This window comes from Anopheles stephensi, chromosome 3 (genome assembly GCF_013141755.1).
Source record: "Anopheles stephensi strain Indian chromosome 3, UCI_ANSTEP_V1.0, whole genome shotgun sequence".
NCBI classification, from domain to species: Eukaryota; Metazoa; Arthropoda; class Insecta; order Diptera; family Culicidae; genus Anopheles; species Anopheles stephensi.
The window spans coordinates 9,284,662-9,312,640 of record NC_050203.1 but is presented as its reverse complement, the minus strand read 5'-3'; the positions used below and the strand labels follow the sequence as shown (position 1 = coordinate 9,312,640).

Below are 27,979 nucleotides of genomic sequence, written 5' to 3'. Positions count from 1 at the left end.
ATTATTATCTTTTTTTCGGCTTCTTTTCATACAGCTCAATCATGCCCTTGAGGTGCATTATGAATATCTTGCGATAAGAAGTGAAACGTCAAGAGGGAAGAAGATCTTGTGTGTGAACGTGAGATCTTCTTGGTGTTTGCCTTTATTGAAAGTTTATCCATCGTGGTCGGAAGCGGTAAGATAGTCGACGCGGTAACGAACGGTGCATCAACACAGCACGGAATGGGTTCGATTCTCCACAGGACAGTAGCGCGGCTTTCCAATATGTGTGGGGCTGGAATGATTTATCTATCTGACTCACACTCACACAATATTCCTAATTACTGCAAATATGTGTGTTCTAACTTATATAGCTGCGCTAAACCTAGGACGTCTTTTCCAGAATATTTTGATAGGATTGTGGACAACTATCCCACCCAAGGACAGAGATATTCAACGATTACCAAACCAAGCTCAATAACGGTTGTGGAGATTATTACCCTCAATACAGAACAAAATTCAACCATATGTGTGTTACCATTAATTTAGAAACATAATTATTTTCTTCACTATTTCTGGTGTTAACCAACGCACCTAGAAAATGGCAAGAAACCCACAAAAAAAGCTCATCTTCATTACTCCTTTTCCTGGTGTAAATCGGAACCGCAACTACCTTGGCAGATGTGTGCTGCAGCCCAAAATCCCTTACGCACGCCGTTTTCCAACACATTTTCGCTCCACGATTAGCGGGGTTTTCCAGTGTGCGCGGAATGTTATGCTTCGCATATAACATGTTTTTACCGTTCATTGGTTCTCGCCCAAATGCAACGACTACCACCAACCAACCAACCACCTGGGCTGTATCGGTCCGTTTCCCGCCCAGATGGTATGCCCATCCAATCCACCCGTTTTCCCGTCCTCACCTCAGCGAAGTGAAGGAACGCTGCGCTGCTGTGTGTACGATTCGCCGCCTGAACGGTGCATTTAGCGAACCTCCATTTCTTCTCGACCACGCTTTCTTGCGGCACACAAAAGCCAAAGCCGCCCGGCCAGATTTGGCGAAAGATAATCGAAACGCTTGTTAAACCATTTCTCTATGCCATATTGTTTTAAGTGGCCCGAAACACGGCGGTGGGTAGAGTTGAAAATCTGTTGTGGGATGGTAGGGCTCGTTAAATGGATGTGTAGGTAGGCTGGTGCTGGTGAGGTAATGTTTCAAATTCGTTTCATAAGCTGCGGACGATGTGTTTTGGCACGGTTTTGCCGGTGGAATCTATTTTCCATAACCCCAAACCGGTGTTGCTGTGCTCCAATATCTCGGGGAGTTATTGAGGTCAAAACTCTAATCCATGGCGAATTAGTGCTAGTTCTGGGCGAAGCAAAACTTCAAAGACTTTATACGTCCAGTCGAGTGAATTCTCCAAAAATTCTCACTCGCTTACCCTTAGCCCCTATTTCAACACTGTAATGAGCTGTAACCTTGCTAAAGGTTCTACTTTGAAGCTTGAGTCACATGTAACCTCGTCTATGACAGTGTCGTATCAACTGGCCTGAGCCGTGACAGGCGACATTAAAAAAAAACAGGAAGAAGAACAAAAAACCGCTCGCAGACAACTACTGTCGCATTTAATGTCATCCCGTGGTCGTTAACTGATAAGTTGATTACTACCGCCAGAACATTGAGCAGGAGTAGGTGATAAGCGACATTATCTCTACTTGCTACTACTAAAAACGTTCGCTTTACTATCCCTGCAAAGACGCATTTGCTTATCAGTTGCATTGGGCCTCGCTCGTCAACCACTTTACTCGCATGATTGGAAACGCTTTCCGCGAAACGTCATTTACTACAAATTGGTTGGCTCGGCTGGCTATTTACAAGCGCAAACGCAGTCGGCAAATGTTCTAGAAGCCAAACAAATCGCTGCTGCTTGTTGCATTTGCTGGGGGTGATAATGCTTATCCGCGTTTCAATGAGTAATTCACCTCAAACATTGGAGAAGTCACCTTTGACCATATTTTTGCTAGTCTTGATGAGTCACTGAGAGTATACAGTATGCTCCGGCTAAAAGAGAAAGTGATTCGGATACGGAAAGCTGTTGACAAAACTTTACATTTCTTGCTTTCTAACCCGATTTGCGTGATATAATACTGCACGGTGATGCTGCTCGTAAGGGATGAGTCATCTCACCTTTGCATACTTCATACTCCGGCATCCGTGTTGATGGTTCAGCATCTTCTCCTCCCTCCAGCAAACGGCTGTCCGAGAGCTGTTTTAACAAGCTTTGCTCGTTTATGGTACAATTTCCAGCTTACTTCCGGGTATCATCATCATCGTCCCGGCGCTCAAGTGCGCATGTTCTGAACACACACACACACACGGAGGTGCCTGTGCAAGTACTTCAATCCTAGTGCTCGCTCGCACACACATACTTCCGCAAAATTTGCCAAGGATAAAATAGAGCAATCATCATATGCGCTCGGGACTGTAGAACACTTACACACAGTCGCACCGCTATGGAACGCCACCGCCGCACGTCTTCAGGAAACTGTTTCGCCGGCGCAACAACAATCGATGACTCATCGGACATTTTTCTGAGTGGTTGTTGAATATAGGGATACAGGAAAAAAATAATGGGGGTGATGTTGGTGATACGGACTACCAACAAACTCTGTCTGCCGGAACAAGCACCAACATCTGCGGAAAACTCTCCCCCAGGCGCACACATATATTGGATGCGCTTCGTCCTGGATACTTTTTCTTCGATCCCTGTTCCCTTATAAGTTTCACTGGATGGGCTTCCCTTTCACCCTGGTTGGATGCACCTTTCAAACTTGCCAACTTCTGATCGATACTTTCACAGGGGAAAATCTTTTCCCTTTACGAGAGAAAATTCGGTGTTATTGCTTTTCATACCAGGCGTGTTAGAATCGTCCTACACATAGGCGAAGTTTATTTTTCGTTTTCAATATGATTGGCCCCTATCCTTGAACTTGCCGTTTGTGTATTTGCTTTGGGACACGCGTTACGCCCGGGATCCTAACGAAAAGGGGTGCTGGTTGCGCTGGTGAGTTTAGTTTGCCTAAGTTCTTGGGAAGGAAATCGACTGTGCTGGGGAAAAAAATATGGAAGATTTATGAAAATGGGAAAATGAATGTTTTATGGTGTGTGTGTACAGACGTCGTTTGATAGGGTTTGTTTGCCCAGCTCTGAACCATAATTAATGTCTTTTTCTGTCCTTCAATATCGATGACACAAGTTTAATTCTCTTTTAATATTAGATGCTTCTATCTAATGAACTCTCCGTAAAAGTGTGGAAGAGCAAACAAATACGACATAAATATAAGTACCTTATTAAACAGTAGATTTGAATAATCATGAAGTACAAGAGACATGTACTATGCGTACGAGCGGATGCTAAGTGTACTTGAATTACGCTTATGCTACTTCCCTGGATCCGAGTGGTAATGTTCACCATTCGTTCCACAAGAACCCCTTTTGTGATTTCTTTTTAATGAGCTCGACTATATTTACACTTCATCCAGCAAATGCTAACGGAGCCGTGTAATATCAAATCAAACCCTTAAGTTTAACCTGCTGGTTGTGGATATGTTTTCGCCTAAGAGAAGTTGTTTGTGCAGAGCAAACAGTAACCTCCGTAACCTTTAAAAACATAGGGTTTCTATAAAACTCCATTAAAACTGCGATGCATTATTGCATTACGATTGTGTTCGGAAAGGCTACGCACGTGTTTGGCTAGAAATGTCCACTGGGTCCTGTTCTGTCGCTGTCCACCGTCTAGCGTAGGTGAGCCGCCTAGCTAACGTCAGTGGGCGCGGTATCATGATTGACACCTGGAGTTTTAGCTCACATTCACCTTCTCTATATGGGTTGTGCATGGTCAATCCCACAGGAGTCGTACCATATGGACATGCGACACCAGGCCAGGAAGTAAATCCCGTGCCGCGCACTGTGTGTCCTATGCGACATTTGCCTTCGACCCCGTACCTCCTTTCCACAGACATCATAAAGCAGGACCTCTCCCACCCACACACAGTTCCCCCGGGTTGTGTTCATAATTTAATTCTCTCCAAATCCATCACCCTTCGCTCGACTGCAAACCTTTTCCCATACACTACGTACAATTCCTCAAACCCTCACATTGCCGGTGCCGGTTGGCAATTCCTGTCGAATCACCTCACCAAAGGTTCATCTGGTGCAGGACACCATTTGCGAATGAAATGCTGTGTGTCCTACGCCATGCGGGTACGTTCGTTTCTATCGAGGGGATTTTCACTCTCTTGCTCTGTTTTCGTTTTCCCCCGCTTTTCAACCAGTCTGCACCAAATGTCTCTCGGTGCTCTCATAAATGATGCAGCTTTATTGGCGCAGTGCCCTCGCGGGGCCACTGTCAAAAGTGAAACGAAAGCGACCTAAAGTTTGTTGAGTGCAGTGCAACACCCTTAGCACGTTACACAACAGAGTCGTATCAGGCAATGGCAGCGTTTCTGTTTAAAAAAAAATAGCTTTGATTTATTGGAAGAAATAAGCTTAAAGTGTACAAGATTTAGATAGTATTGAACAAGGTCTCTAGAGAATAAGTTACAACTGCCTTGTGTTGATGTTCATTAAGCTGTGTAAAGAGCTAAATATGTCAGCTCTTCAATCGTTCAATCGCTGTTCGACCTTCAGCGCTGTGAGTCGTGCTCAAGATGACGAACCGCTCACGCCAGATGACCAGTGCTGATGGGTACCGCTTTTTCTTACACAATCACGCCGCCTAGCTGTAGCTGAGATCGTAATTGAAAACAGTTCAAGCCTGCGTGTATACACACAGCCCGCCGCAGTAACACTTTAATCTGGGCTCTCCGAGAGCTGCATCGACCCAATTTTTGTCTTCTTCATAACATAAAATCATTAATTAAAACCAAACGAAAGTAAGTCACACAACACACGGACCTTCCCTCCGAACAGAAGGCGTACGACACATACCCCAGCACGCGTGTGCGTATCGTATCGGTACGTGTGATGTAATAGGCCAAAGTCTCCCACGCTCTTCATATCATCCCCAACCCCCGGGGTAAAATTGTGCATCACTGACCAACATGAAATTCCCATCCGCGTGTGCGTTGTTGCAGCAGCAGCAGCAGCACATACAATTTGTACAGCAAGAAGGGTGTGCATGTGCTAATCCCTTCGGTAAATTGATAATGATGGCATTACAACACAGCCGGTTAGACCGCGTCGGACAAGACGGAAATGCAAGACCCCAGGGGGGACGGAACGTGCGGCACCCCGAAAAATCCATTTAAAATGTCTCCCCTTTTTAACAAACATTCTTCCACGCCCGGTAAACGACCTGTGGGGGAGCGTGTTGCCGCCTAATTTATGGTGGTGGTGATGGTTCTCGGATGATCGGAGAGAGATCATGTCGCGTGCCGGACGTTAAATTGCTTCTGGTGGATGGTGACTGAACGGTTTTAAGTTGATTCGATTAGAGTAAAAGGTTGTGGGATGGTCGGATGTGCCAATGTCATATGAGGCAAGCTGCAATAAATGTGTTAATTCTGACCTGTGCGCTAGGGGGTGTTATGTGAGAGGGTGACATGTTAATTTTTAGGATTCCTATAACGTGGGACATATCGGACCAGATTACTATAACGAGGTTTTGTAATTTCCGGTCGTGAGATTATCAGCTCAACCTTTCATTAAAGAAATGGAGATTGAAAATCAATCGGTGATCCCAAAAAGTTAGCTGTGGACGGCCCTCGCTGCGGAACTGTCTAGTGACAACGATCAGAAAATCGAGCAATTCGTGCTGCTAGTCACAATTCGCAGCTCTTGCGTAAAATCTGCTTCTACACCAAACCCCTCCGGGTGTGTGTGTGTTGTGTGCTAGACGAAAACTACTTTGTTTTGCATAAGCCATTCAGGTGGGCTGCAGTTTAAAAGAATTTGACACACAAGACCCGCGCCAGCGGACGGTAGTAGTGATACACTGATCGTCGATCGCGCCAAGCTACCGTGTTGCGACGATATGGATGAAGGAGCCTGCAAACGGTTACTCAAAACGATATTGCAACTACCGCGTGCAGCAGCGTCGTCGTGCTATACCTCTAGGTATACTAGATACGGCAAGCGTTGCTGCAACTGTTACGTCGCCTGGTCGCTTCGGGACAGTGACCAACCGCAACAAAAAACAACAACACCAATGCAGGCCGTTCAACTTGTGTCTCACGAAACATTGGAAAAAGCGAATGGTGGAACGCCTTATGAGAAAAGTTGTTTTTTCGAACTCCGCCATCATCCTAAGCACATTTGGGCTGATTCATCAAAATTCTACGGAGCGTCCACGTTTAGAGATCTTTGACGAGGAGATCGTGCTGTTTGGGTGAAGGTCAAACACACACATAGGACGTTGGCACTGACATGTCTTGTGCCATTAGAATGGATATACAGGTGGAAGGAGTAACCTTGTCATAGTTTGTAAGTAGGACTACCTTATGCAGTGAGTTGCTCAGTAACACTCTCTACCCTGTAAGATCGAGGCACGAAGGATATCAAGTGATTTGATGTGGACCTCAATATCTCTGACTAGATGAAGAAGCAGTCACGAAAACTTCAAAACAGATCGATTCGGATGATCCGTTACACATCATTATGAACGTTTTTGGACTCAAGACATTCCAGCGCGTTCTTAACTTGGAGCAGCTCCCACTGGTTATGCAAATAGCTGGAGTTGTTTTTTTTTCGTTTCGGAATAACACCTCCACGATAACTCCCTTGTGTGTAACTCCTTTGTTTGTACAGTGATATACGACGGGAACCTCGCGAACGTGTTTCCCCAAAACATTTGCCGTATGACACATTCTTGAGCTCTCACACACACACACACCTTTGATGATTTAACCAAAAACTCACGCAAAACAGTTGATCGAGAGTCTTGGTTGGATTGGTGGATGTATGCATGCAAATTTTACCTCCTTCGGCTCAGATCAGCTAGCGGGGGACTAGAGTTGGGGGTTGTCTCTGTCGAATCCATCAACCACAATGGCGTCATGTTGCTGCTGCACGCAATTAGAGGCGACAGGTTGCGGAGAACCAACCACACACACACACACACTTAACATTGACATTGGAATTTTCAATTAGGTAGCAGTCCGGACCAAGACGTAATATTTTACGCACACGCGTGTGTCTTGCGTCTATCTTTGCGTCCAGTGCGTGCGAGCTGCTGCCGTACTCGTCAGACATGTGCCGAAAGTTCGTTTACAATCCCACGGAACGGCTTTATTTACTCGAGATGTTTTTTTCTTTTCTTTACCAATTCAAAATTTGGGGGTTTAGCGAACTTTCATTGTTTTTCCTTCGGTCAGTTTACTTTGGCGCTTGCCAAACTGTAAGCACCAGCAGACAGTAGCAAGCCAGTCGGTTGAGCGGTTCATTCATTTTTACACCTCTGAGGCGCCAGCCAGACCACTCGCCGTTTTGGAGTGTCGTTAAGAGTGGCTGACTCATTGCGAAGCGCTTTTAAAAATATATTTTTCGTTATTGATTTTCAAAGCACAAAAGTGATCGATCGTTATGATTTCTTTACCGCTGCTGAAAAGAGGTCAAGTGATTTCGGGTAAATTATGGTAGATATTTGAGGAACGTCGTTTCTCGTACTGGAAACGTACTTACGCTACTTCACGTATTAATTACTTCGTTACTATATTCACACAATCTCATCAATCAAATAACTTTAACCAGGTAACGATGGAACCTCTTTCTGATGTCTCGGGTTCTATCGAAGGACTGCAGGGGGCGGTACTGTGGCCAATAAAACAGACTTTCCAAGCGTGTAGAGATCCCGCATATAGGCGTTCCGGTCCCGTTACTGACAGCTGAAGAGGCAACCTCCCAAGGTGATACCAACAAGCATACCTACATTTGTGTCGATGTGTTTCCCGTTGGACAGTAACGCGATTTCGATTGACCAACACCATCCATCACATGGTCAGCGCACAATTGTGGCCGCTGCCTTTGGCCAGTACACGGGTAGAGAGGGTTAGAAGCCAGCAGGGGAAAGATCGAGCATAATAGCGACCGAGACCCGTAGCGAGCGGATGGTGCTCAATCTATCTAATCGATAGTGGAGTTCCTGATTTTTTTTTTCTTCTCCTCCCTAAATGACCACCACATCTTTATTGCTAATCAATCTCCTTCACGAATCTCGTCTCCCATTTATTCTCAACCCCCCTGCTTTTTGAATACGATCGAGCATTCGACACAAAAACGCTCATAGCACTATTTCTAACGCCACTAGGAGCTTTCTTAGAAGAAAGATCCGCTAAGGGTAGGTACCTTTGACGACGCGTGATCTTTCAACACACAGTGATAGAGTTGCCTCTATATCTCTCTAGTGTTCGTCTTGCGGAGAAAGCTACAACCACATAATGGGAATAGGATGTTGAAGATATAAGCAGCAGCTCCCTGCATTACCGTACCATCGTTAAACTCTATGCAACTTCATTCAAATGACTTTTGGTGACATGGTGCCGTGGGGAAGTTGCGCTGACGCCACAAGCCTTGCTCCAACGTTAGGTCGTAACTGCAGCAGTTTTATTATAAGTACGTGAGAACGTAAGAATATGAAATTATACCGTAGCTACCGTACTTGGCAGTTATTTGCTTTGCCTTCATACAGTTTTCAATATTCGGTAGTACTTCACAACTCCGGACATTGGTACCATGTGTGATACACTTGAATACTGAGTCAGAAATTCGTCTTGGAAATTCCAACCCTAATCGAAAAACATCCCTAAATTGCCCAACTGGTCTACTCACTCTGCATCACTTGTGCTCATAGAAGCAACGTCAATCTCGCACATGAGTGGCACAAGTGCGTCAAGCGCCGGTTCAAAAACAATAAACGGTTGTTTAAATTCAACATCGTGACAAAACGGTTTAACCGAATCGAGGGAAAAAATTACATCACGTTAAGGTTCCGTTTCAGCATAAACTTATGCAATTGCTCGATAAACGAGTGCGTTTACAACCAAACCACCACCCCCGTGCTGCAGTTCGTGTAAGACAGACACGCAGCACAAAGTGTAAACTGGTCCGATAGGAAAGAACTGTACATGACACTGAACAATTTAAGCTATCGGACATTTCTCCCCTCCCCGATTCCTCTCGCATCCCCGCCAGACCTCTCGAAAACGTCGGACCTGCCAAATCCTACGCTTCACCTAACGTTGGTGAGAATGGAACTAGTTCCTACGCCTCGGACAGGAAGCTCGAGGGCATATCAATCTTCCGGCATGCGGTTAAGGTGAGAGAAACAAGTTTTTCGGGTTTTATTTCGTCCCAAGTCGTAAGTCGTAGTCGGGGGAATAGGTATTCCGTGCACTTGTTGCATGCATACCAACTCCCGGTGCGAAGGGTGCATCTCTTGCTCATGCTAGAATCGTGGCCATCTTCCGGGAGGAAGGTGCGCTGGGGGAATTTATTGGTAACAGGGTGCTCTCGGAGAAGTTGGGACATTCCGAAACGAGGAAACCTGAGCGCTGACTACCGCAACGGTATGTGATGCGGTACAGTGTGGGCATCTCAAGAAACTGGACAGGTTAGTTTATGCTACCAGCAATCAACGGGACTGTTCAACTTTGGACGCATACTTTACTGGGCATATGCATATACCATCCCTAGTTGTGAAGTGGACCACACTGTTTTTCAAAGTTCTGATCTAGCAATATGTCCCCGAAGATTGTTATCAGTTCCTTCATTAAATCTAAAGTCCTGCTGATGATCAAGGCTTTACATTTTAAAGAAACCTGGTATCTCGTTACACTTGTTTGTGTGTCTGAGGTACACGCAGACGGTAGGCAAATTCTCTGCGGTTAGTCGCTTCAGTCGAGCGAGCCCTGTCAGGGTCAGTTGTGTTCTGATTTCCAGAGTGAAGAACCCCGTCAAGTGCCGGAATAAACGATGGTGGTACTTGTTCTGCTCGCGCGTTCGCTAGCGGTGGCTTACAATTCTTGTCTGGCTTCACTCGAGGCAATGACACATTACAAAGATTCCAAGTCAAAGAACAAGTGCACATCAGTTAGATTTATTAGAGTTATTACTTGAATGGATTATCAATAATTGTGCGTCTACGAACGGTTTGGACGGATCAAACTGAGGTTTCAAGAGGGGCGTCAAGTCAAGTTGTCCGTAGTCAATTGTTACAAGTGTTGTTTTCTACTTCCTCTTTCAAGCTCTTGAACGTTGACGTTGTTTTTACGCAATAATCATTTCTCACGCATGCATTAAATTCCCTGTTCCGAAGAAACCCCCATGACGCGGCAACATTCCTGCCTAAATATTTGAATCCATTCTTCTGGACATGGTTTGTACTGGTGCCGAGTGAAAGTGAAGCAGCGGTAAGGAAACTTTCCTTAACCTATCTTTGCTCCTAGTTGTCATTCATGCCCGCACGCATTCCTTGGGTGCGTATAACCGCAACTAGAAAACCGCTGTCGATGATGTTGACCATCAACACAATCACCACCGTGTGCGTCGCAGCAGTTTCGAGAGGCTGTAGTGTTTTTTTTTTTTTTGTTATGGAAAGGTGAATGCTGTGTGGCGATCTTTCCCTATCTCCGCTGGCCTTTTTTTCTCTCTCTTCTCTCTCTGTCGTCTTTTACCCGGCTTGGAGAGTGCGTTTTGTTTAACAAATTTAAATATCGTATCACGCGGGCACGGCTCCCTTCCAAAACCTACTCCATGACAGCTTCTCCATCATCATCCAGTTCGGTCCATGAGGAATCCATTAAGGGGTGAAGATTTCGGGAAGCGACCTCGCCAGCGTGTGACTGTCGGCCTTCACGCAGGTCAGTCAATGGGGCCACGCCGTGGGGCGAAGCAGGTGGTGACCAGTTTTACAGGTGAAATTTATGTCCATTCGGAGTTGCACGGAAGTTAAGGTGACTGGCTGTCTCGTAGGCCGGGCGTGTGCGTTCGTCCACCGCGTCACTGCCCGGGAAAGGGTAACCAGAAGCCTCGTTCGATGGGAAGAGCGCGCTAGGGTTTTATTTTTAGTGGATGGCACGCATAAAAATGGTAATCGGAGGATGATGCTCCCTCACGCTGTTCAACGCGATGGTTAATTAGATAAGATCCCGTGGCACCCTGTTCCTTTCCCCAGTAAACTTCCTATCCTGTAGACGGAAATCTGTGGATGGTGAAGAAGAGATCGTAGAGCAAAAGTATAAAATATGGTGATATTTATATCAAATTTCAAAATAAATCCCTCGGGACACTTCTTAGCCGCATGCGTATCGGTTCGGGTTGACGTGTGATGTGATCTATCTTTGCTATAAAATTAAGAAATGAAGCTTAAACGTATTGCTTCTTCGAAGGAATGAGGGGAATCGTGCTTGGGAATGCTAAACTCGTTGCTGATAAGGAGTGCTATCGGTGTTGAGAGCATTTAATTGATAGATGCTAATGAAGCTGTTTCAAAAAAAGGGTGCGAATTTTATCAGATGATGTGGTGAGATCTTTCTACGCATTATTTATTATAGCAGCACAGTGGGAGTTCTGCATAAGCTATTATTTAAAAAATATCGATTTAGTAATGAAAACCTTACAAAACCTTAATTATTTAAAGATCTTTGATGTTCCAGATGTCCAGATGAAAGGCGTTTTGGGATGTGTGTGTCTATATGTAAACCCAGAGCAACCATTCTGATGTGTGGCCTCCGATGTTCGGCTGAGCTTGAAACCCTCCTAGCACCTTAAAAGCGGCCAGTGAATAGAATTAATAAACGATCGCTTCCTTTTCATCATCTCCGGGCGAATCGTACAGATTGTGCGGCGGCCTACAAAGCATCTGTTTCTAAACCCAGCAATGGACTAACTGGACGCGCTTCGTTCGGCCAACATAAGAAGAAGTATAATATAATGTGAGCTAATTGCAGACGAGTTTTTTGTTTGCGTTCATTTTGTTGTTTCTCTTCATGCCTTCTCCTGCATGGTGTGGTTTGATGACCGCTAGAGCGTGTTTTTTGGAGGTGCAAAGAAGATTTAAAACTTAATAACAAACTTTCATTACAAGTATCTTATACAACCTTATGTCATAAGGGTTCTCGTGTCGTTGTTATCATAACAAAAGCGTTTACATTTTACCGTGCCTAGTTTGTATTTACTTGTTTGTTTACAACCTGGCGTATTATATTTAATAAACATTTTTCCTGACGTTACCACACACCACCGGACGACTGATTAGCGAAATCGGCACGGTGCGTAATATTTTTATAGCGGTTTATCTGACCTACCTTCTTGCCCTCTGGCAGGTTATGGTTATAGTGGTGCTTAAAATGACCGCCTTTAGGACGTTCTATGAATTGGTTTAAAGGATAAAGGCTTTAATCAATTTTTGGTACAAGGTTATCCCTTACCGCGTAACCTTTTCAGCGCTAAAGCCTCCTTCTTGGAAGGGTTGTCCTGTACCTCTGAAATAAAACTCCCATGATCAGTTTTGGATTCAGACTTTTTTTTTTGGTAAAGTAGTAATAAAAGATCACGATCCTCTCAGCATGGTCGTTTTTATTAACCTTGACTGTTTGTTCAACCCTTCAGGCGATTTTCTCCTGATACAGACGCAGGTTACCGTTGCCACCACCACCGTCAAGAGTGTTTGATAAATCGTTCCCAAGACCGTTTGACCTCAGCTCGATGAGTTCTCGTGTAAATCAGTGCAAAAGCTTGTCCTTCTTATCTTAATCTGTTTACTACCCCCCCGGCAAACACTCGACACAGACACATCTAACGCCACTTGAACCGGTCCTGGTGAATTGAGTCTCTCGAGTTTGCAATATGCGATATGATTTTTTGGAAGAATGCGTCTGCGATCGGCTAGGAATGGCGTAGGGTGGATAAAGTCACATTCGAGCCCGATCGTCAAGAATGACGTCAGGGTGTATTTCAGTGGTTGGAGCTCGCTGACATTGTCGCTATCCTCTTCCGCTGCTGCTTCGTCAAGTCTGGCCAGTCCAACGCCATACCTAGCATTATATTTATATTATTTTTCTGTAGGCGTACAGTAATTGATGAAGATAATACCTTTCGAGAATACATATCGCCCTTGCGAATCCTGATCCGCGCACGATCCTGACTTCATGCTAATAATCAATCTTTCTTCCATCTCCTTCCTCTTGCAGGATCAATTTGACAATCTTGCCACACACACGCAGAAAGGAATTGACTTCTTCGAACGATTCGGTAACTTCATTCGTGATCGCAGTGCCATCGAAGTTGAATATGCGCTTAAGCTGAGGTAAGTGTTTGCATTATGTTAGAAAGTGCGTGGGAAAGCAGCATTCATTCAGCATCAATATGCTCTAAAACCACGCACGATTTCCGCTCAGCTAACTCCAGGTATTTATTGTCGGCAGCCATAAATCTTACTGCTACAAGGGTTTCTGTTTCGCCGTGCTAAAAATATGATAGTTGATTCTTACCGTACCCCGAATGCGTATAACTTATAGCGAACAGATGTCGTCGGGAAACATAATATGAGCTTCTGGTTTAGCTGCTAAGGAACAGTATTGCAAATTCTCGGCTCGGCGTCCCGGCTCATAACCTTCAGCTGGGCGATACTGTTAGTTGACAGTTCCTTCACCCCGATCGATTGGCCGAGGGCATGTTGTGGGATGTGGTCGGACTTCCTTTATCCGCCTCCGAACGTATTGCGAATTGAGAGTGTAAACAATTCTCCTATTACACGCAAATAAACGAACGATGGAAACATGTGCATAAACAGTGCTTCTACCCAAGTCCCTGAGCGCCCGAAACGAGCTCACAAATAATAAAAAACCTTGATAGAATTGCACGGAAATGGGAGTATCATGTGCAAGAACCGATCCTTGAAGAAGTAGCTGTTTTTACTACCGGTCCCTAGCCTTCATTCATGCGATGCCGTACACACTGCCAACATCATTTTTGTTGTCGCGTAACGTAGGATGATGATTTTATTTTATTTCTTCATTTTTATTGATCCCCCTTTTGAAGACGGTCCAGACCCTGGCTAGGAAGCACGCGCCAACCTTTCTCCTCGCTCCTCGATCACCAGCATTGTGGGATGCTATTGCTGATGGCCCACCCTACGAAACTTCCGTGTGGAGTGGAGTGATTGTCCCATCCTCACCGGTTGTTTTCCCCGTCCGAGAGCTTAACGCGCTTCGTTGGGGATCCGCGCACTTCGGCATCGCGAGACGTGGAACTAAAAATAAACATTGACACGTACACGCGCGAGAATCGAACAAGCGAACCGTGAGCTGCGGCTGCTCTCGCACGTTCTTTGCGTTCGTTCGTTCTAGGTTTCGAAGGTTCTTGGGGAATAAAGGGTGATACACCGAACCCCCCCCCCCCCCCCCTTCCCCGTCATCTGCTGCTCCATGGTAAAGGGAGCTCATATCGTTCTACATTATCCACCCGTTTCGTGTTGCCGTCTTCGAGCTGCCGTTGAACACTGCTTTGTGTGGCGGGACCAGTTGTTGGACCATCCGCGCGAACTCGTCGACGACCCTGGTTCTTCAGGCACGATCTTCTAGTATTTCTTTCGCACGCACACACACACCAAAACTCGCGATCGTTGCACCAGATGTGTTGGCAATGCTCCAAGGGTCAGAAACGGTTGCATTTACCGGCTTGCAGACATTGCGAGAACGAAGAGAAGTATCGTCATGGTGCACAGAGCGGGGAGACCTGCCGACAGATGATGGCCACCGAAGGAGGAGAATCTTTCCCCCCAGAAGAAGCATGGCTCTCCAGGTCACGCAGATGCATAGGTCATGGTTTTTGGACGGAATTTCTTCGTTACTTGCAGTATTCGTACTTCGAACGCTCGCTGAATGCTTGATGTGCAGTATGCATCGTGAATACCAGAGCATCCGAGGCAAAAAGGTCTGCAAGCGACTCTTTTTAATTTCCAAACCGGCTACCGTTTGGGTCACACGGAACGGTGATCGTGGCACTGTTCGAGATCTGGTGGACTGCCTAACTTCATCGCCACGTTTGAGGCGTGAGGAAGCTATTAATTTTGTTCCCTGCGCATGTCAACAGTGTCGTGGCCTGTCTATTAGCGTGAAGTGGTGTTCAAAATTGGAGCAATATAAATCAGCACGAACCACTTTTGGGGAACCCAGATTCCATGAGCTGACATGCATCAATCTTGCCGCACTGATCGTTGCCGAAGTTCATGAGCTATTTGGAGGGGTGTGTTGAAGAATTTTAAATGTCTCAATTTTAGCACCAACCAAAGCTCCAACCGCTTGCTTGCCCCCCTCCGGAAGAAGAAGAAACGGAAGTAGCAGTTTGTAGTACGCGTGAAGGGCACATAAGCTGGATTCCTCGAAATCTTAATATAGCGTGCAATGTTAAAACTCTTTGCCATGATCTCATCCCGCGGAAACCGAATTCGTTGCAGTTGTTGGTAATGCTCCCTCCCTCATGTGAAGTTGCCTTGAGGGAATTTCTGGTCGTTCTCCAGTGTCTTGGTCGCTAATTTTTTGTCACACCGCACCGTCTTCGATATCGGACGTATCCTACTGGAAGACATGCCACAGAAAAAGACACCTTCCCAGTGTTGTTCCTTCCCACAAGACGGTAGTGCTGCGGGTTACCGAATCGGGAAACCGGTCCAGCAAGTTGGTCGGGTGCCTTTTTTTTTTGTTACGGTCCAGCTTCTACTCCTCTCCGCCTTTCCGCGAACCCTTTCGGGGTGTGCCGTTTTTCCTTTCCGCGCACGTTGACGTAACGTTCGGCATTTGTTGCCGGTCAGACCTTCGACCACAAAACCGAGCCCAACCGATCTTCCCGGTTTGTTGCTTTTTTGCGGCCTACGCGTCCGAGGAAACGCACGCAAAAGATAAAATGTCCGACACACACACACCAACACATCATCCTTCTTCCTTCGCGTGGTAGAGCTATAAGAGGAGGAAGAGTAGTCTGCAAAGATGTACGCCAAGGTAACTGCTCAAGTTCGCTGAACCGGTTGCGAAAGTTTCGCCCAAAAATGATGCCCGCCAGAGCCGGAGCGTGCCGTGTGGAGCGATTGTTGATCTTCCTGCGCGTTCGGACGAAACGCAGAAGCGCTCAGCACGCTATGGGGCTGGGTCTTGATTTCTTATGAGACGAAAAAGAAATCGGAGGGATCAACGGATCGAATCTCGCGGGGAGGACCACGCAGAGCTTTGCTGTCGAAGATCAACTCATTTTAAAGAAAATGAAAATCGTTTAGGGTCTAATTATTGAAGGCATGATTTGTGTTGAAAAGAAATGTTGGTAAAAAAAACTCCCATCCAAACCTCTTCTTCTAGGTTTCGCGTGTTGCAACTTCATCGAACCGTGTGGTTGCTTCGGTCGACCTCGTGCTTTCAACACTTTTCAATAACACTTTTGCTCGAAATCCGTTTGACCGTGATCTTTCGCCAGCTCATCCATTCCGATATTCTTGATGGAAGCGTGTGGAACTCTCGTACGGCGAGGGAGTGTCCTTCTGTAAAATAGTTCATCACGCACCTCGCAGTTCACAGAAACTGCAACCTGCACTCGATCAATCATTTGCAAAATGGAGATCTGCATCACGCTTTGTTGCAGATAATTTCGCACCATTTACCCACCCGATCGGTTGCATCGGGCAAGAATCATTATGGCAAAACGATCTCGTTTGTGTGCAAACGAACTGTTTTTCTGGTGCTCCTCAGCAATTTAACCAAGAGGTGAAAATCAAGGTTCTATTTTTCGTTGGCGAAAAATGAGTAGGAGGATGATCGTGATGCATGTGCGAAATACTGTTGGGTGTACTACTCTTCTTGATATTCCAACGTCTTCATCTTCCTAATTTTATTCGGCTTTGGTGACTTAGCCCTATAGACTTTGCGTAGAATATAGTGGAGACGGCAAACGCGTGTCCGTGACCAACCTAGGCCGACAGATGTGTGTCGCCTTAAGTTAAAATCTAATTTTATCTTCCCAATCCCATTCCGATTGGATTAAACTGTGGTGAGAGGGAGCAGTATTTAATGCTATAACGTTCTAGAACACAGTTTGAAGAATTTTGTGGATACCCTCAGAATTGAGAAGTAAAATAACGATATAGTAGAGTTAAGTTTGTGACATTCTGGTCAAGATAAAACCTTGTCAGACTTGTCTAGTTAGGTACAACGTTCCAAGATCACGATGAGCATGAATTCATTCATCTTTTCTAGTCCATTGACGTTTCGGCGTGTTTATGTTAGCGCGAAACAAGTGTAATTGACTGTTTATATAATACAGTGGTAAGCAAATTTTCCCTCTTTTTTCAAGACATATGTCCAATGTAAATAAACATTGCCTTTTTTTATCCTACAATGTTGTGTGCGTAAAACATTTTGAATCATCGCACCGAATTGTTTTTTTGGGAAGAATTTCTCCTTCCGTTTTTGCTACTGAATGACTTTACCGTCATCGTGATCGTGGACTAGACGAGTAAAAAAAAACATATTGTTTGTGTGATACGCCCGTGTTAACGTGATTCATTCTCATTTGTTTGATGTGCAATTTTCTCCTTGCATGAAGGAATGATCGCACACAGTGCGAGGATGTTGTTGCTGGGGAAGGTCTCGAGTGAATTCAATCACGAACCGGGTACGTGCAGATTTTGCATAATGTTTGCCTGTGTGTGCTTCCAACATTCTTGGCTACTGCTGAACGAGTTCAATTCCACCATGTGCACGCATGCGATGCGAATGAATTCATTTATGACACTTCAATTCAGCCACACTAATTGCTAGCTAAATGTGAACTGACCACCACGATCCACTGTTTGATCTTTCATATCACACGCACACAGAGGTGTGTCGCTTTCCACAATTTCTCTATTGTGTTTTTAATTTTATTTGCCCAACATGGACACACAGAAGGGTATGCAAATTCGCGGAATGGTAGTTATGTTCGAAGCGAAACGAGAGCTGTTGGCGGTTGGCCGGTATTCGAGGGATCATATTTGTTTTGAATAGACACATCAAATATTCAAATTCCAACGGTTTTTTGTCATACCGTCACACGTTTTTGCCGAGCGAGGCAGTAGTTCGATGGAGTGTTTTGAAAATTTTGAAAACCGATGAAGGCTCAGTCGAATTGTTTACGAAAATATCGATCGTAAAATGGCACTATCATTCCGCTTCTCTGTCTGGCATCTTCAGGATACATAAAATTCAACCGGGGAGGGACTCGAGGATTATAAATCACGAATGAAAGAAAGCAATCGGGTTTCATTCGGCTCTTACGGAAGATTATTAATTCGGTGCCTTTCCTTGCTCGTATCTCACCGACCCGACCGCCTGCTTGACGTAGCGGTCACGACGTCGGAACCATGGGTTTGATCTGCCGAGCTGTCATAACTTACCATATAATGATTTTGGGATAAAGCATGAAGCATTTAAAATGCATACCCAGCTGGACATTGTTGAAGAGATTTTTTCATTTTTGAATAAGTTTTTTTTCCTCTATTTATGTCACAAATGGGAAGAAAAGAGGTTCGTGTTCAGTGAGGTCTCGTTTGCGAACTTCAAAATTATCTTCCATTCCGGAAAGACGGATCGGTAAGCGTTACCTTGCTGTTGTTTGTTTACGAATGGAATTGCTGTACGTCTGCTGCCAACTTTCCTGAGCTCCTCCTTTGTTCTGCCAACTAGCTCATACCACCATATCGACGTTTATCTTTATCGTGCTAAAGTCGAAAAGAAAGAAATCCGAAACACGCCATCCACAAATAGGCCGGATAAATGAGTAGCAGCAGCAGGTTTATATGCTGCTAATGCCTCTTCTTTGCGTGTTCCGAATCTGGGTTATGTTGCCCCCACGATGCAAAGGAATTTGAAGCAACGATTTCATTCAACTGCGTTCCGTTCCCGACCCGACGAGTCGGTTGGCGAACACTCTCCCCGTATCGATCACCTGCGTGAATGCTCTCGTTACTTACAGATCTCCAATGCCCGCCCGCTTTATAATGATCGGTGGCGGTGTAGTTCATCCCCCGAGATTGGCTTCAATCTCACGGCGCTGCGGAAGATGGATGAAAAACTTTCACCAACAAGCGCGAAAACCTTGGCTCTCATCGGTCAACGATCGATCGCAATGGAACTTGCGAAAAGAGATCGTCGTCAGACATCAGGGACAAGTGATTCTGTTTGTTTTAAATTCTAATCATTGTAGCGATCCTCTTCTGTTAACATCTGGTGAGCATAGATTCAACGCCCTTGTAAATGGACGCTATCAAGCTATGATACTGTCCGATACAGTGGTGTTGGTAACAGCATGCAGCAAACATCCACAAGTGCGCTCGGCAGTTGCAGCATGCTATGCACTCGCGCCACACCCAGCAGAGCTAGCACATTGCTGCAGATAGCGGCAGCCAACAGACCAGGCAGTCAGCCCATTCATTCATTCACTTTCGCTTGTGCAGCGTGCAAGTCTCCGCCCGTCATCGTTCCATATCAGTTGCGTATCGAGGTAAGAGTCTGGCTACTAGCCAGTGAAAGCAATCGATCGCTCGAGAAGAAGCTGTACACGGTGTCAGAGTCGTCGATCGCATGGCCCCGTCCTCGGGCTATCAATGTCCGGACTTTAGCGCGGACAGGAACGGGGACAATTTCTTGCAGATTGTGGTAAAAACTGGTTAAACACATCGCAACTACAACATGTGTCTCCATGCGTGTATGTACTCGGGTTGCATGTTTTCGAGCCCAACTACACTCCACCCTTCGGTATGAGGTGATGATAGCTGTCAAAGCATCCGCTTCATTAACCGTTCGATTAGCCTTCATGTGACAACGAGAAAACATTCGATGAACGTCTCTCTCACTCTTGTCAACCGCATCCCGTACGCACTCCGGCGAGAAAGTGATCTGTTTGAAGCATATGTAACAGCATTATCACTGAACACAATTTCTGCCCACTATAGCACTGGGCGACGGGCAGAAGAAGGCAACATTTTCTCCGCCACCGCACTTATTTACGGGAGAGCTGCAGCTCGGTTCGGTATGCAAGTTTAGACAAGCGAGCGGTTTTGTGCTGTCGATACCACCGTGCACGAATGCTGGCATGGGTGGTAATAATGAGAAAGTGAGCAGTATTTGGCGGATATGTTGCTCGTTTCCTTTTACAATGCAAACAATTTACCATAATCATCGTACTTCAACGATTTCTGAGGGTGTCTCACTCGCTGGCGGCGTTTGGAGGAGGGAATTCAGCAACAGTAGCAGACTAGAAATTAAAGCACTTGAACGGTAGAGTAACTAAACACCCTTGTGCTTATAAATAGGGTCAGTACTGAAATATGTTACTACCACTACCCTTTTTTGCTTCGCATGCGGGGAGATGATACGCTCTGATATCCGTGGAAGAATGGCCGTAACACGATATATTTCACCTGAGTGTCTATTGGGAAATTAGATTAGCTCGACCATCATGCAATGCGTGTCGGCAATTGGAGGCTCGGCGACCGTTGAGAGCTAATCGTTTGCTTAATGTGATTTGTGTCTGCAACAGTCTGTCTTTGATTTCCTTTTTTTCGAATTTAATTACACTGTCAGTAAGGTAGAGTTGATAAAGCTATCTATCTACAAGTAGTGTACAACGTTAAATATCGAACGATATAGCCACCGGTTCGGGCGGTATCGTGTATCAGTGTCAATTTTTAGATGCGTTTGCAACAATGTTTCTCCACTGAAAATTAAAGATAACGTGTGCAGAGTGAACATTGGCATCCAATTTCTAATCGCTAAAGATAACGACCACATTCTTGTATGCCGGCACTTTCACTATTAGTTTTTGTTGGGCGTCTTGAAAATGAGAAGTAAAACGATCGTTCTAGGTGGAATCCGGAAGAAGATAATTTAAATTCTGAATCAACATTTAAAATAGTAAACAGCGTTATAAAGCGTTACAAGGCGTTACAATCAAACTGTCAAAAAACTCGTTTCACCTATTTTTCGCTGTGTGCGTGTGGCTTTGGCCGTAAAGTGTGAATGAGTTGATAAGCTTTCTAAGTATCCTCACCTTATACGGTAATAATGTCACAAACAGCTCATGCGTTAAGCTCAGCGACTTATGCTTAAAGCGAACTGTTGTAAGATCGTGCCCAGAGCAACTCCGGATACAAAGATCCGATTGTCTGTAGATCATGAATCGTGGCCGCATTCATCTGCTGCTGGGAAAGGTAGTGCAGCGATGGTGTCATCCATGCCTTCCTTCACCGATCATCATCTATCGGTCGATCGTGCTGCGGTTGCAAGCTCGTTCCGTTCTACTGCACGTGCGATATGCAGTTGTATAAAGAGAAGAAGTTGCACAAAGGACACAACACCATGCAGCGCGAACAGCCGACTGACTGCACCTGCCCCGTATCTTGGGGTTAAATTATGGCTTCTTCCCAACCAAAAACACACCGGCAAACTAACAGCCAGCTAAAACTGGTAACTTACAATGCCTCAATCAAGCCAACCGAACGAAATGCCAATCATCGACAAACAAGAAGTAACGTTACCACGCCACTTACACTGTTACTGACTGTAATTACGGACATTTTAGTGCCTTTGGCGCTTGAAATAGGGATTGCGAAAGAAGGTCTAGCGCGGGAAGGGAAGAGACTTGTCTATGATGCTACTTTTGCAGCCATCTAAGGGCACACGGTTCTCAAGTTCAGAAAAAAGCGGATTGTAATCACTGCAACAGGCGGCGGCGGCGTGTCGTTTGCGTTAACGGGTGGTGAGACACCCGACTTCTTAGCCACAGGTACCAATCAGTGATTATTGATGCCTGACGCCTGCTATACGCCCAGCCGCCAGCCGGAACACTATTCGAACGAGATTCGTTGGTGGAGCGAGCGAAACGTTCGGAACCGAATCTGTCTGTCCGCATGGGAAATTAGTGACTTTTAAGAACATGTTCTCGCGTGCTGATGTCTAACCTATGTTTTCTTCTTTTCCCTCTCCGCTTCTCCATTGCAGACGACTGGTGAAGAACTATCAACCCAAAAAGAGCAAAGAGGACGAAGAAAATGAGTAAGTAAATGAACCGGAAACGGTGACGAAATAACGCGCAATGTCGATCAAGAGTGAGGCGGCCCCCATATCAACCAGAGCCAGAGCGGGCGTCTAACGGGGACGACCACTCGTCCAGAGGCTGATTACAATAATTTTGTGTATTCAGCTAATAGTACAACCATCTACATCTCGACGTTCCTTTGCGCTTGATTATAGAGATTAGTCGATCGTTTCTGGAGCATTGTTCGGGGTTTCGGGTCTAACTGTGCCCTCTCTCTCTCTCTCTCTCTTGTAGATTTTCCTCCCTGATTGCATTCAAAAATGTCCTCAAAGAGGTAGCCGATCTGGCTGGGCAGCGTGAAGTGGTAGCGGAAAACCTACAGAACCAGGTGCTGCAGGGCATTATGCTGCTGGCAAAGATTCTGCGCGAAGAGCGCAAAAAAGCGTTGAACCAGGGCGCCGGCTTGACCCAGTCGCTGCACACACAGATCGGTACGCTCGATCGGGCGAAACGCAGCTACGAGAAGGCATTCCGGGAGGCGGAAAAGGCGATCGAAAGCTACCACAAGGCGGACGCCGATTTTCACCTCAGCCGGGCCGACGTCGAGAAGCAGCGCGTCAACATGAACATACGCAACAGCCAGTCGGAGGACGCGAAGAGCGAGTACGCGAACCAGCTGCAGATTACAAACAAACAGCAACAGCAGCACTATCAAATAGCACTTCCGGAGGTATTGTATAGCGATTGTTCTCTCGCACAGCCGCAACACGCGGAGTTTTGTAATCGAATTCTGTCTTCGTTACCTGCCGGGCATTTTGCAGGTGTTTAACAAGCTGCAGGAGCTGGACGAGAAGCGAACGCGCGGCATGAAGGAATTCATCAAACGTGCGGCAGATGTCGAGTACGAAGTATCGCCCATCATTGCCCGCTGTCTGGAAGGGATGGTGAAGGCGGCCGATTCGATTAACGAGAAGGACGATTCGATGATCGTTATAGAAAAGTATGGGCATGGCGTGCAATGTTTTAGTTTGTTCTGGAGAAGATAATTTTCTAACTGGAACACGTTTTTCTCGTAGATATCAGTCCGGTTTTCAACCGCCGGGAGATATACCGTTCGAGGATCTCTCCAAACCAGACCCGGACGCTGCTAACAACTCGCAAACACACAACTCCAGCACGGGACTGAACCACATGACGGGGAAAGGCACAACGAAGGATAAGCTTAAGAAACGCGTTGGCATTTTTGGTATCTTCACCGGCAATAAGGTAAGCAAGGGGTTAGGGTTAAACGTCCTCATCAGATAGCTTCGATACAAATACGATGTCCCCCTACAGTTGCTTGTTGAAAAGTTTCAAATATGTCCAGCAACCTGATCCTCCTTTCACACAACATGCATATTTAGCGCAGCTCACATACTTCCCGCCATTATGGCTGTTATTTGGGGTTATGAAAATTTTATTTCCTTCTTCCTCAAGCGTAGATCTGTTTGGACTAATCTCATGTTTTCTTTACATTTCCAAAATATCGTTCTGCAACATTCGTCATTCAATGCCATTTTGCTTTACATTATACCTACTTATATGTTGCGATGGTGACATCAAACCCTCCACCAAAAAAAAAAAAACAAATCGACCAAATTGATGTCGAAACCTCGTGGGGCTTCTTTGTTGGCTGTATAAAATGGGGGAATGGTAACATACCGATCCTACCGAAACACGGCATGAAAACCGACGTGCGATATCATTTCTTCCCGAATGAACGATGGAGTGAGTATTACTGGTTGGGCTCTGCCAAACATTCGGCTCGACTACGGCCCTGAGTCCGTCCATATGTCCACATGAAAACAAAAACAGCACGTGTGCGCGCCTGTGGCTATTATCACCAGCAACGCTTTTCCCTATTGCCACTGTCAAGCTTCTAACGACACTTTTATCCGGTCTCTTGTGCTTAAGTGTATCTTGCCTTTTTTTCTTTTCGATTGTGCTTTATCTTGTGGCGTTGAAGACAGCTTTCTCTAAAATGCTTTTCGTGATTATCGGACATAGGTTCTATCTAAATTTGTCGCACTTGGCACCACATGATCTTGCAAGCAGTTAATCACGGTGATGTTCTGGTTGCGGTAGCTACTGTCCCATGCTCGTCATTAAAACAGAAAGCACCTACTTCAAGAAAACTAGCTGATGCTCCCACACCATCTACGCATCTCTCATTACTGCACTTTGCGTGACAATTGTAAGAGCCGTGTGTGGGTGGGTGTGTTTGTTGCTTTCTTGTGTGTATGTACCAGCTACAATTGCCACTTGGCGAAATTACCTTCTTTCGGCGGATTTGAATACAGTAACGCGTAGGTGACAGTTGAATGACAGCTGCGATCCTATCAGATGATCGTGCATGATCTCACAGCACCATATAAGATCTCACGGGTGAATCATTGTGAAGTAATGTATGTGCTGGTTTATTATGCTTTTGTACCCTTCTTTCGAAGCGTTCAGGACTTTTCTTGTAGAAAAAAGGGAGGTTGTAAGTGGTAAAGAAACAGACGAAAAAGAATGTCCATGTCGAAGACTTAAGTCACTCTAGTATCTCGTGTTGGAAAATGTTCAGAAAACTTGCAGACGCTTGTTTATAGACCTAAATAAATTAAATTTATTGCTGTTGTGTTTTTTTACGAGAGATCCTTGAAACATAGCAACGCTACTAGGATCAACATTGTAAGCAAGCAACAAAAGTTCCACACTATTATTCAACTGTTTTGAATATTGCCGTCCGTTACTGATAGCAACGGATTAAATAATTAATAATTCATAGCTTTGTGTTTTATGTGAAGTATTTATCATACTTGTGTAATCATTTGGAATTTGTCAAACAAAAAACTCTCTTGCAATAAGGGAAACCCATGCAACCTGGACTGTAAATACGGATTTTTGCTGCAATGAATGACAATGAATCTTACGAAATGTACTCACATCAAACGAGTCTCGCGAATCGCGAAGTCCTTGAGCGACAGACGTATGACACACATACACGCAGGAGGGGTATTCCCGGCATTGGCGACGCGACACAAAGCCCACTGTTGGAGGCTCGCTACCGATGTCGATGTCTCGCCGCTTCCGATCGATAAACAAACCCAGCGTGCCCAGGGCCGGCTCGCGGGCGACGATGACTCCTTGTGGTGTGTTTGAGCAGTCAGGCAAGGGGTGGCAACGTGACCAGCCAACGTAAAGTGTTTAATATCGGTCGACACGCAAAGGCTATTTCAGCCGTTTTATTTTGTGCTTTTGCATTGTTTCGCCTGTCCTGTTGCCTGTACGCTTGAGCTCGACAAGGTTAGCTTTAGCCACGCCGCGCCTGTTTTATCCCTGCGAACGATGCATGCGGGGATTGCATGTGGAGCTCGTGTGATGTAATCTATACATTTTCGCATAACTCACTCTCTCTTACACACTTGTTGCGAGGATACATGTCACATTGGCAATCGGGTTTTTATTACACGCAATGACTCATTTTAGTGGGTCAGAATAAGAAAGCTAAAATCTGTGCTTTATTCGTCTAATTTTATTCGTCTAACCTTTGTTAAGTATAGCCTCATTAATGTTAACTCATGGCCATTTTTCATGCTTCTGTATGTCACCTTCATCCTTCCTTCCCATCCCCATTCAATGTGTGTGTGTGTGTTTTAGTAGTAAATAGTGTATTTCTTTTATTCCATGCTGCCTTCCTACTGAAATAACACCACCACCCAACAAACAAAACACAAACAACAACAAAATATTTTTAATTTTATTAACAAAATTACTTTAAATTTGTTTTTTTTACAATTATTCATCAAAATTCTCTCCCCTTTCATTCGGACCATCAATACTCTTATCCTATGCTGATTTGGTGTTGGGTTGCTCCTTTACGTTCCGTTCGGCTGTTCGATGTTTGTATTGTGATGCTTTGGATGTGTTTGGTGTTTGGGCGCTCCTAACTCTGTAATCGGCAACAACAAAAAAACCACTAACATCAACACACAACACGCTTCATCACACCAACTCTCTCTCTATCTCGCTCCGGTTTGTAACACCCTCGTGCAGAAGATTCTTGAAGCCTACATACATGTAAAGGTAATAATTGTCCGCTGCCGTCCGATCATCAGGACATCGCGTGCGAGTGTGTTTGTGTGTGACGATTGGATTAGAATTGAGAAAAAGAAGCATTTTAACGCTACTGTAAATTGTGTGTATTGTTTTCCGTAATATGTGTTCTTATGTTGCTTGTTTTCTTGTTGTGTGTGCGAGTGTTTTTTTTTCTTCTTTTACTGTAATTGGCACTTTAGTTGATTTCTTTCCGATGAGCATGAGTTGATTGTTTGTAAAATGCACCAAATTTGTACCATCACAATGAACTACACCGCTCGAACAAACAAGAGCAAACAAAGTTATACATTTACTAATTTATTTTTTCCGTTCCCTATCTTAACGGTTTTTCTAGAACAACCTTACCACGGACGGTCTGAAGGAAGATTTCAGCGACCTACCACCGACGCAACGGCGGAAAAAGCTAACCGCCAAAGTGCAGGAACTGCAGCAAAAGGTAGCCCAGGAGCAGGCCGCCAGCGATGGGTTGATGAAGATGAAGGGTGTGTACGAGGCGAACTCGATGCTGGGCGATCCGCGCACGGTCGAGGAGCAGCTAAACGAATCGGTCAACCGGCTGGACAGGTTACGGCACGAGCTGCTGCGCTACCAGAAGCTGCTCGAGCAGGCTAACAACCAAACGTTCATCCAGCACAGCCCCCAATCGAACCGTGTGATACAGAACGGACAACGGTCGTCCAGGTGGGAAGCACATCTCGGGGGGGGTCTTGCGTTTATAGTGTGTGTATTTTACTCATTGCATTCCGTTTGCTCCCTTCTCTTGCAGACATTCCAACGGTAGCAGTAATCATGAGAACAGTCACGACGATAATGGCGAAGATCATCCCGATGATGCCGGTAGCCTTAGCAGGTCAGCTTCCGAAAGTAGTGTACAGCAAGCGCAAAATGGGCTTAACATTAACAACAACGGGTACAGCTCAACAATTGTTTCTTTTGAACCCCTTTCCTTCCTAGCCTTCTCTGTCGCCTCTATAAGTAGCTAGTAGTAGCTGTAGTTCCTCCAAATCTGTTTTTTGTAACTAAACATTAACTGGTCCAACACCGAATCCTTGTACATAGTAAAAAAAACCCTCTATATTCCGATACAATTTGATCCCTTTTCAATGAAACCTGTGTGTGTAAAAGAGCCTCACAACATACACGTTGTATGTATATACACTTCAGCACACGCATTACTATACAGCCAAACATTATTCCTAAATTATCTAACCTTATCCTCCGTATTGGTAGATCTTGCAATTTCCACTGCCACACCAACCCTTCCACACACATAAATTTTTTCGTTGGCAAAGTTGAACCAATGTCACTAATGTTGTACTGTTGTTCCCGTTCCACAGCAGCTCAGCGAGTCCGGAAAGTGGGCTGGGTACATCGCACACCTCGCTGCCCGGTTCCGGCCAAGGCAGCACGAACGAACAGCCGATGAACGAGGAATACTACGAAGCCGATGCACCGCTCGGCACGTGTCGAGCGCTCTATCCATTTGACGGTGAATATTGATCACAGCCAGGCCGTTTTATGGGTCCACGTTTAATAAGGCAATCTTTCCTCTCTTTTTTTGCTTTCAACAGCAACGAGCGAAGGCAGCATTCCAATGTCCGAGGGTGAAGAATTGCAAGTGATAGAGGTAGACCAAGGGGACGGCTGGACCCGGGTGCGGCGGTTTAGCTCGAAGGGCTGGGAGGAAGGATTTGTACCAACGAGCTACATTGAGTGTACGCTGTACGCGTAGGTATGATGGCCACTAGCAAACGAACGGAACTTGCTGCCAGAAACCCAATTCACTAATCCTTTCGTTTACAA

The 27,979-nt window shown here is 45.4% G+C and overlaps 1 protein-coding gene and 1 long non-coding RNA gene across 11 annotated transcripts in view; both read left to right on the top strand.

The window, feature by feature from the left end:
- The window catches only part of LOC118513047 (formin-binding protein 1-like), a 57,339-nt gene that overhangs the window by 27,675 nt on the left and 1,685 nt on the right, over positions 1-27,979 (top strand). Inside the window, exons 3-12 of one of the 10 annotated variants that reach the window (XM_036058347.1) lie at positions 13,168-13,283; positions 22,000-22,053; positions 22,331-22,766; positions 22,858-23,036; positions 23,113-23,302; positions 26,114-26,143; positions 26,511-26,857; positions 26,943-27,026; positions 27,517-27,665; positions 27,748-27,908. In XM_036058347.1, the coding sequence (XP_035914240.1) occupies positions 13,168-13,283; positions 22,000-22,053; positions 22,331-22,766; positions 22,858-23,036; positions 23,113-23,302; positions 26,114-26,143; positions 26,511-26,857; positions 26,943-27,026; positions 27,517-27,665; positions 27,748-27,908 (1,746 nt within the window). Of the gene's footprint in view, positions 1-13,167; positions 13,284-21,999; positions 22,054-22,330; positions 22,767-22,857; positions 23,037-23,112; positions 23,303-26,113; positions 26,144-26,510; positions 26,858-26,942; positions 27,087-27,513; positions 27,666-27,747; positions 27,909-27,979 lie in introns of all 10 variants that reach the window. The other 9 variants (XM_036058346.1, XM_036058342.1, XM_036058341.1 and 6 more) reach the window with 9 other exon arrangements.
- Positions 6,389-11,926, top strand: LOC118513050. Its single transcript, XR_004906390.1, has 2 exons — positions 6,389-7,884; positions 11,632-11,926. It is a non-coding gene; the product is annotated as an uncharacterized LOC118513050 (long non-coding RNA).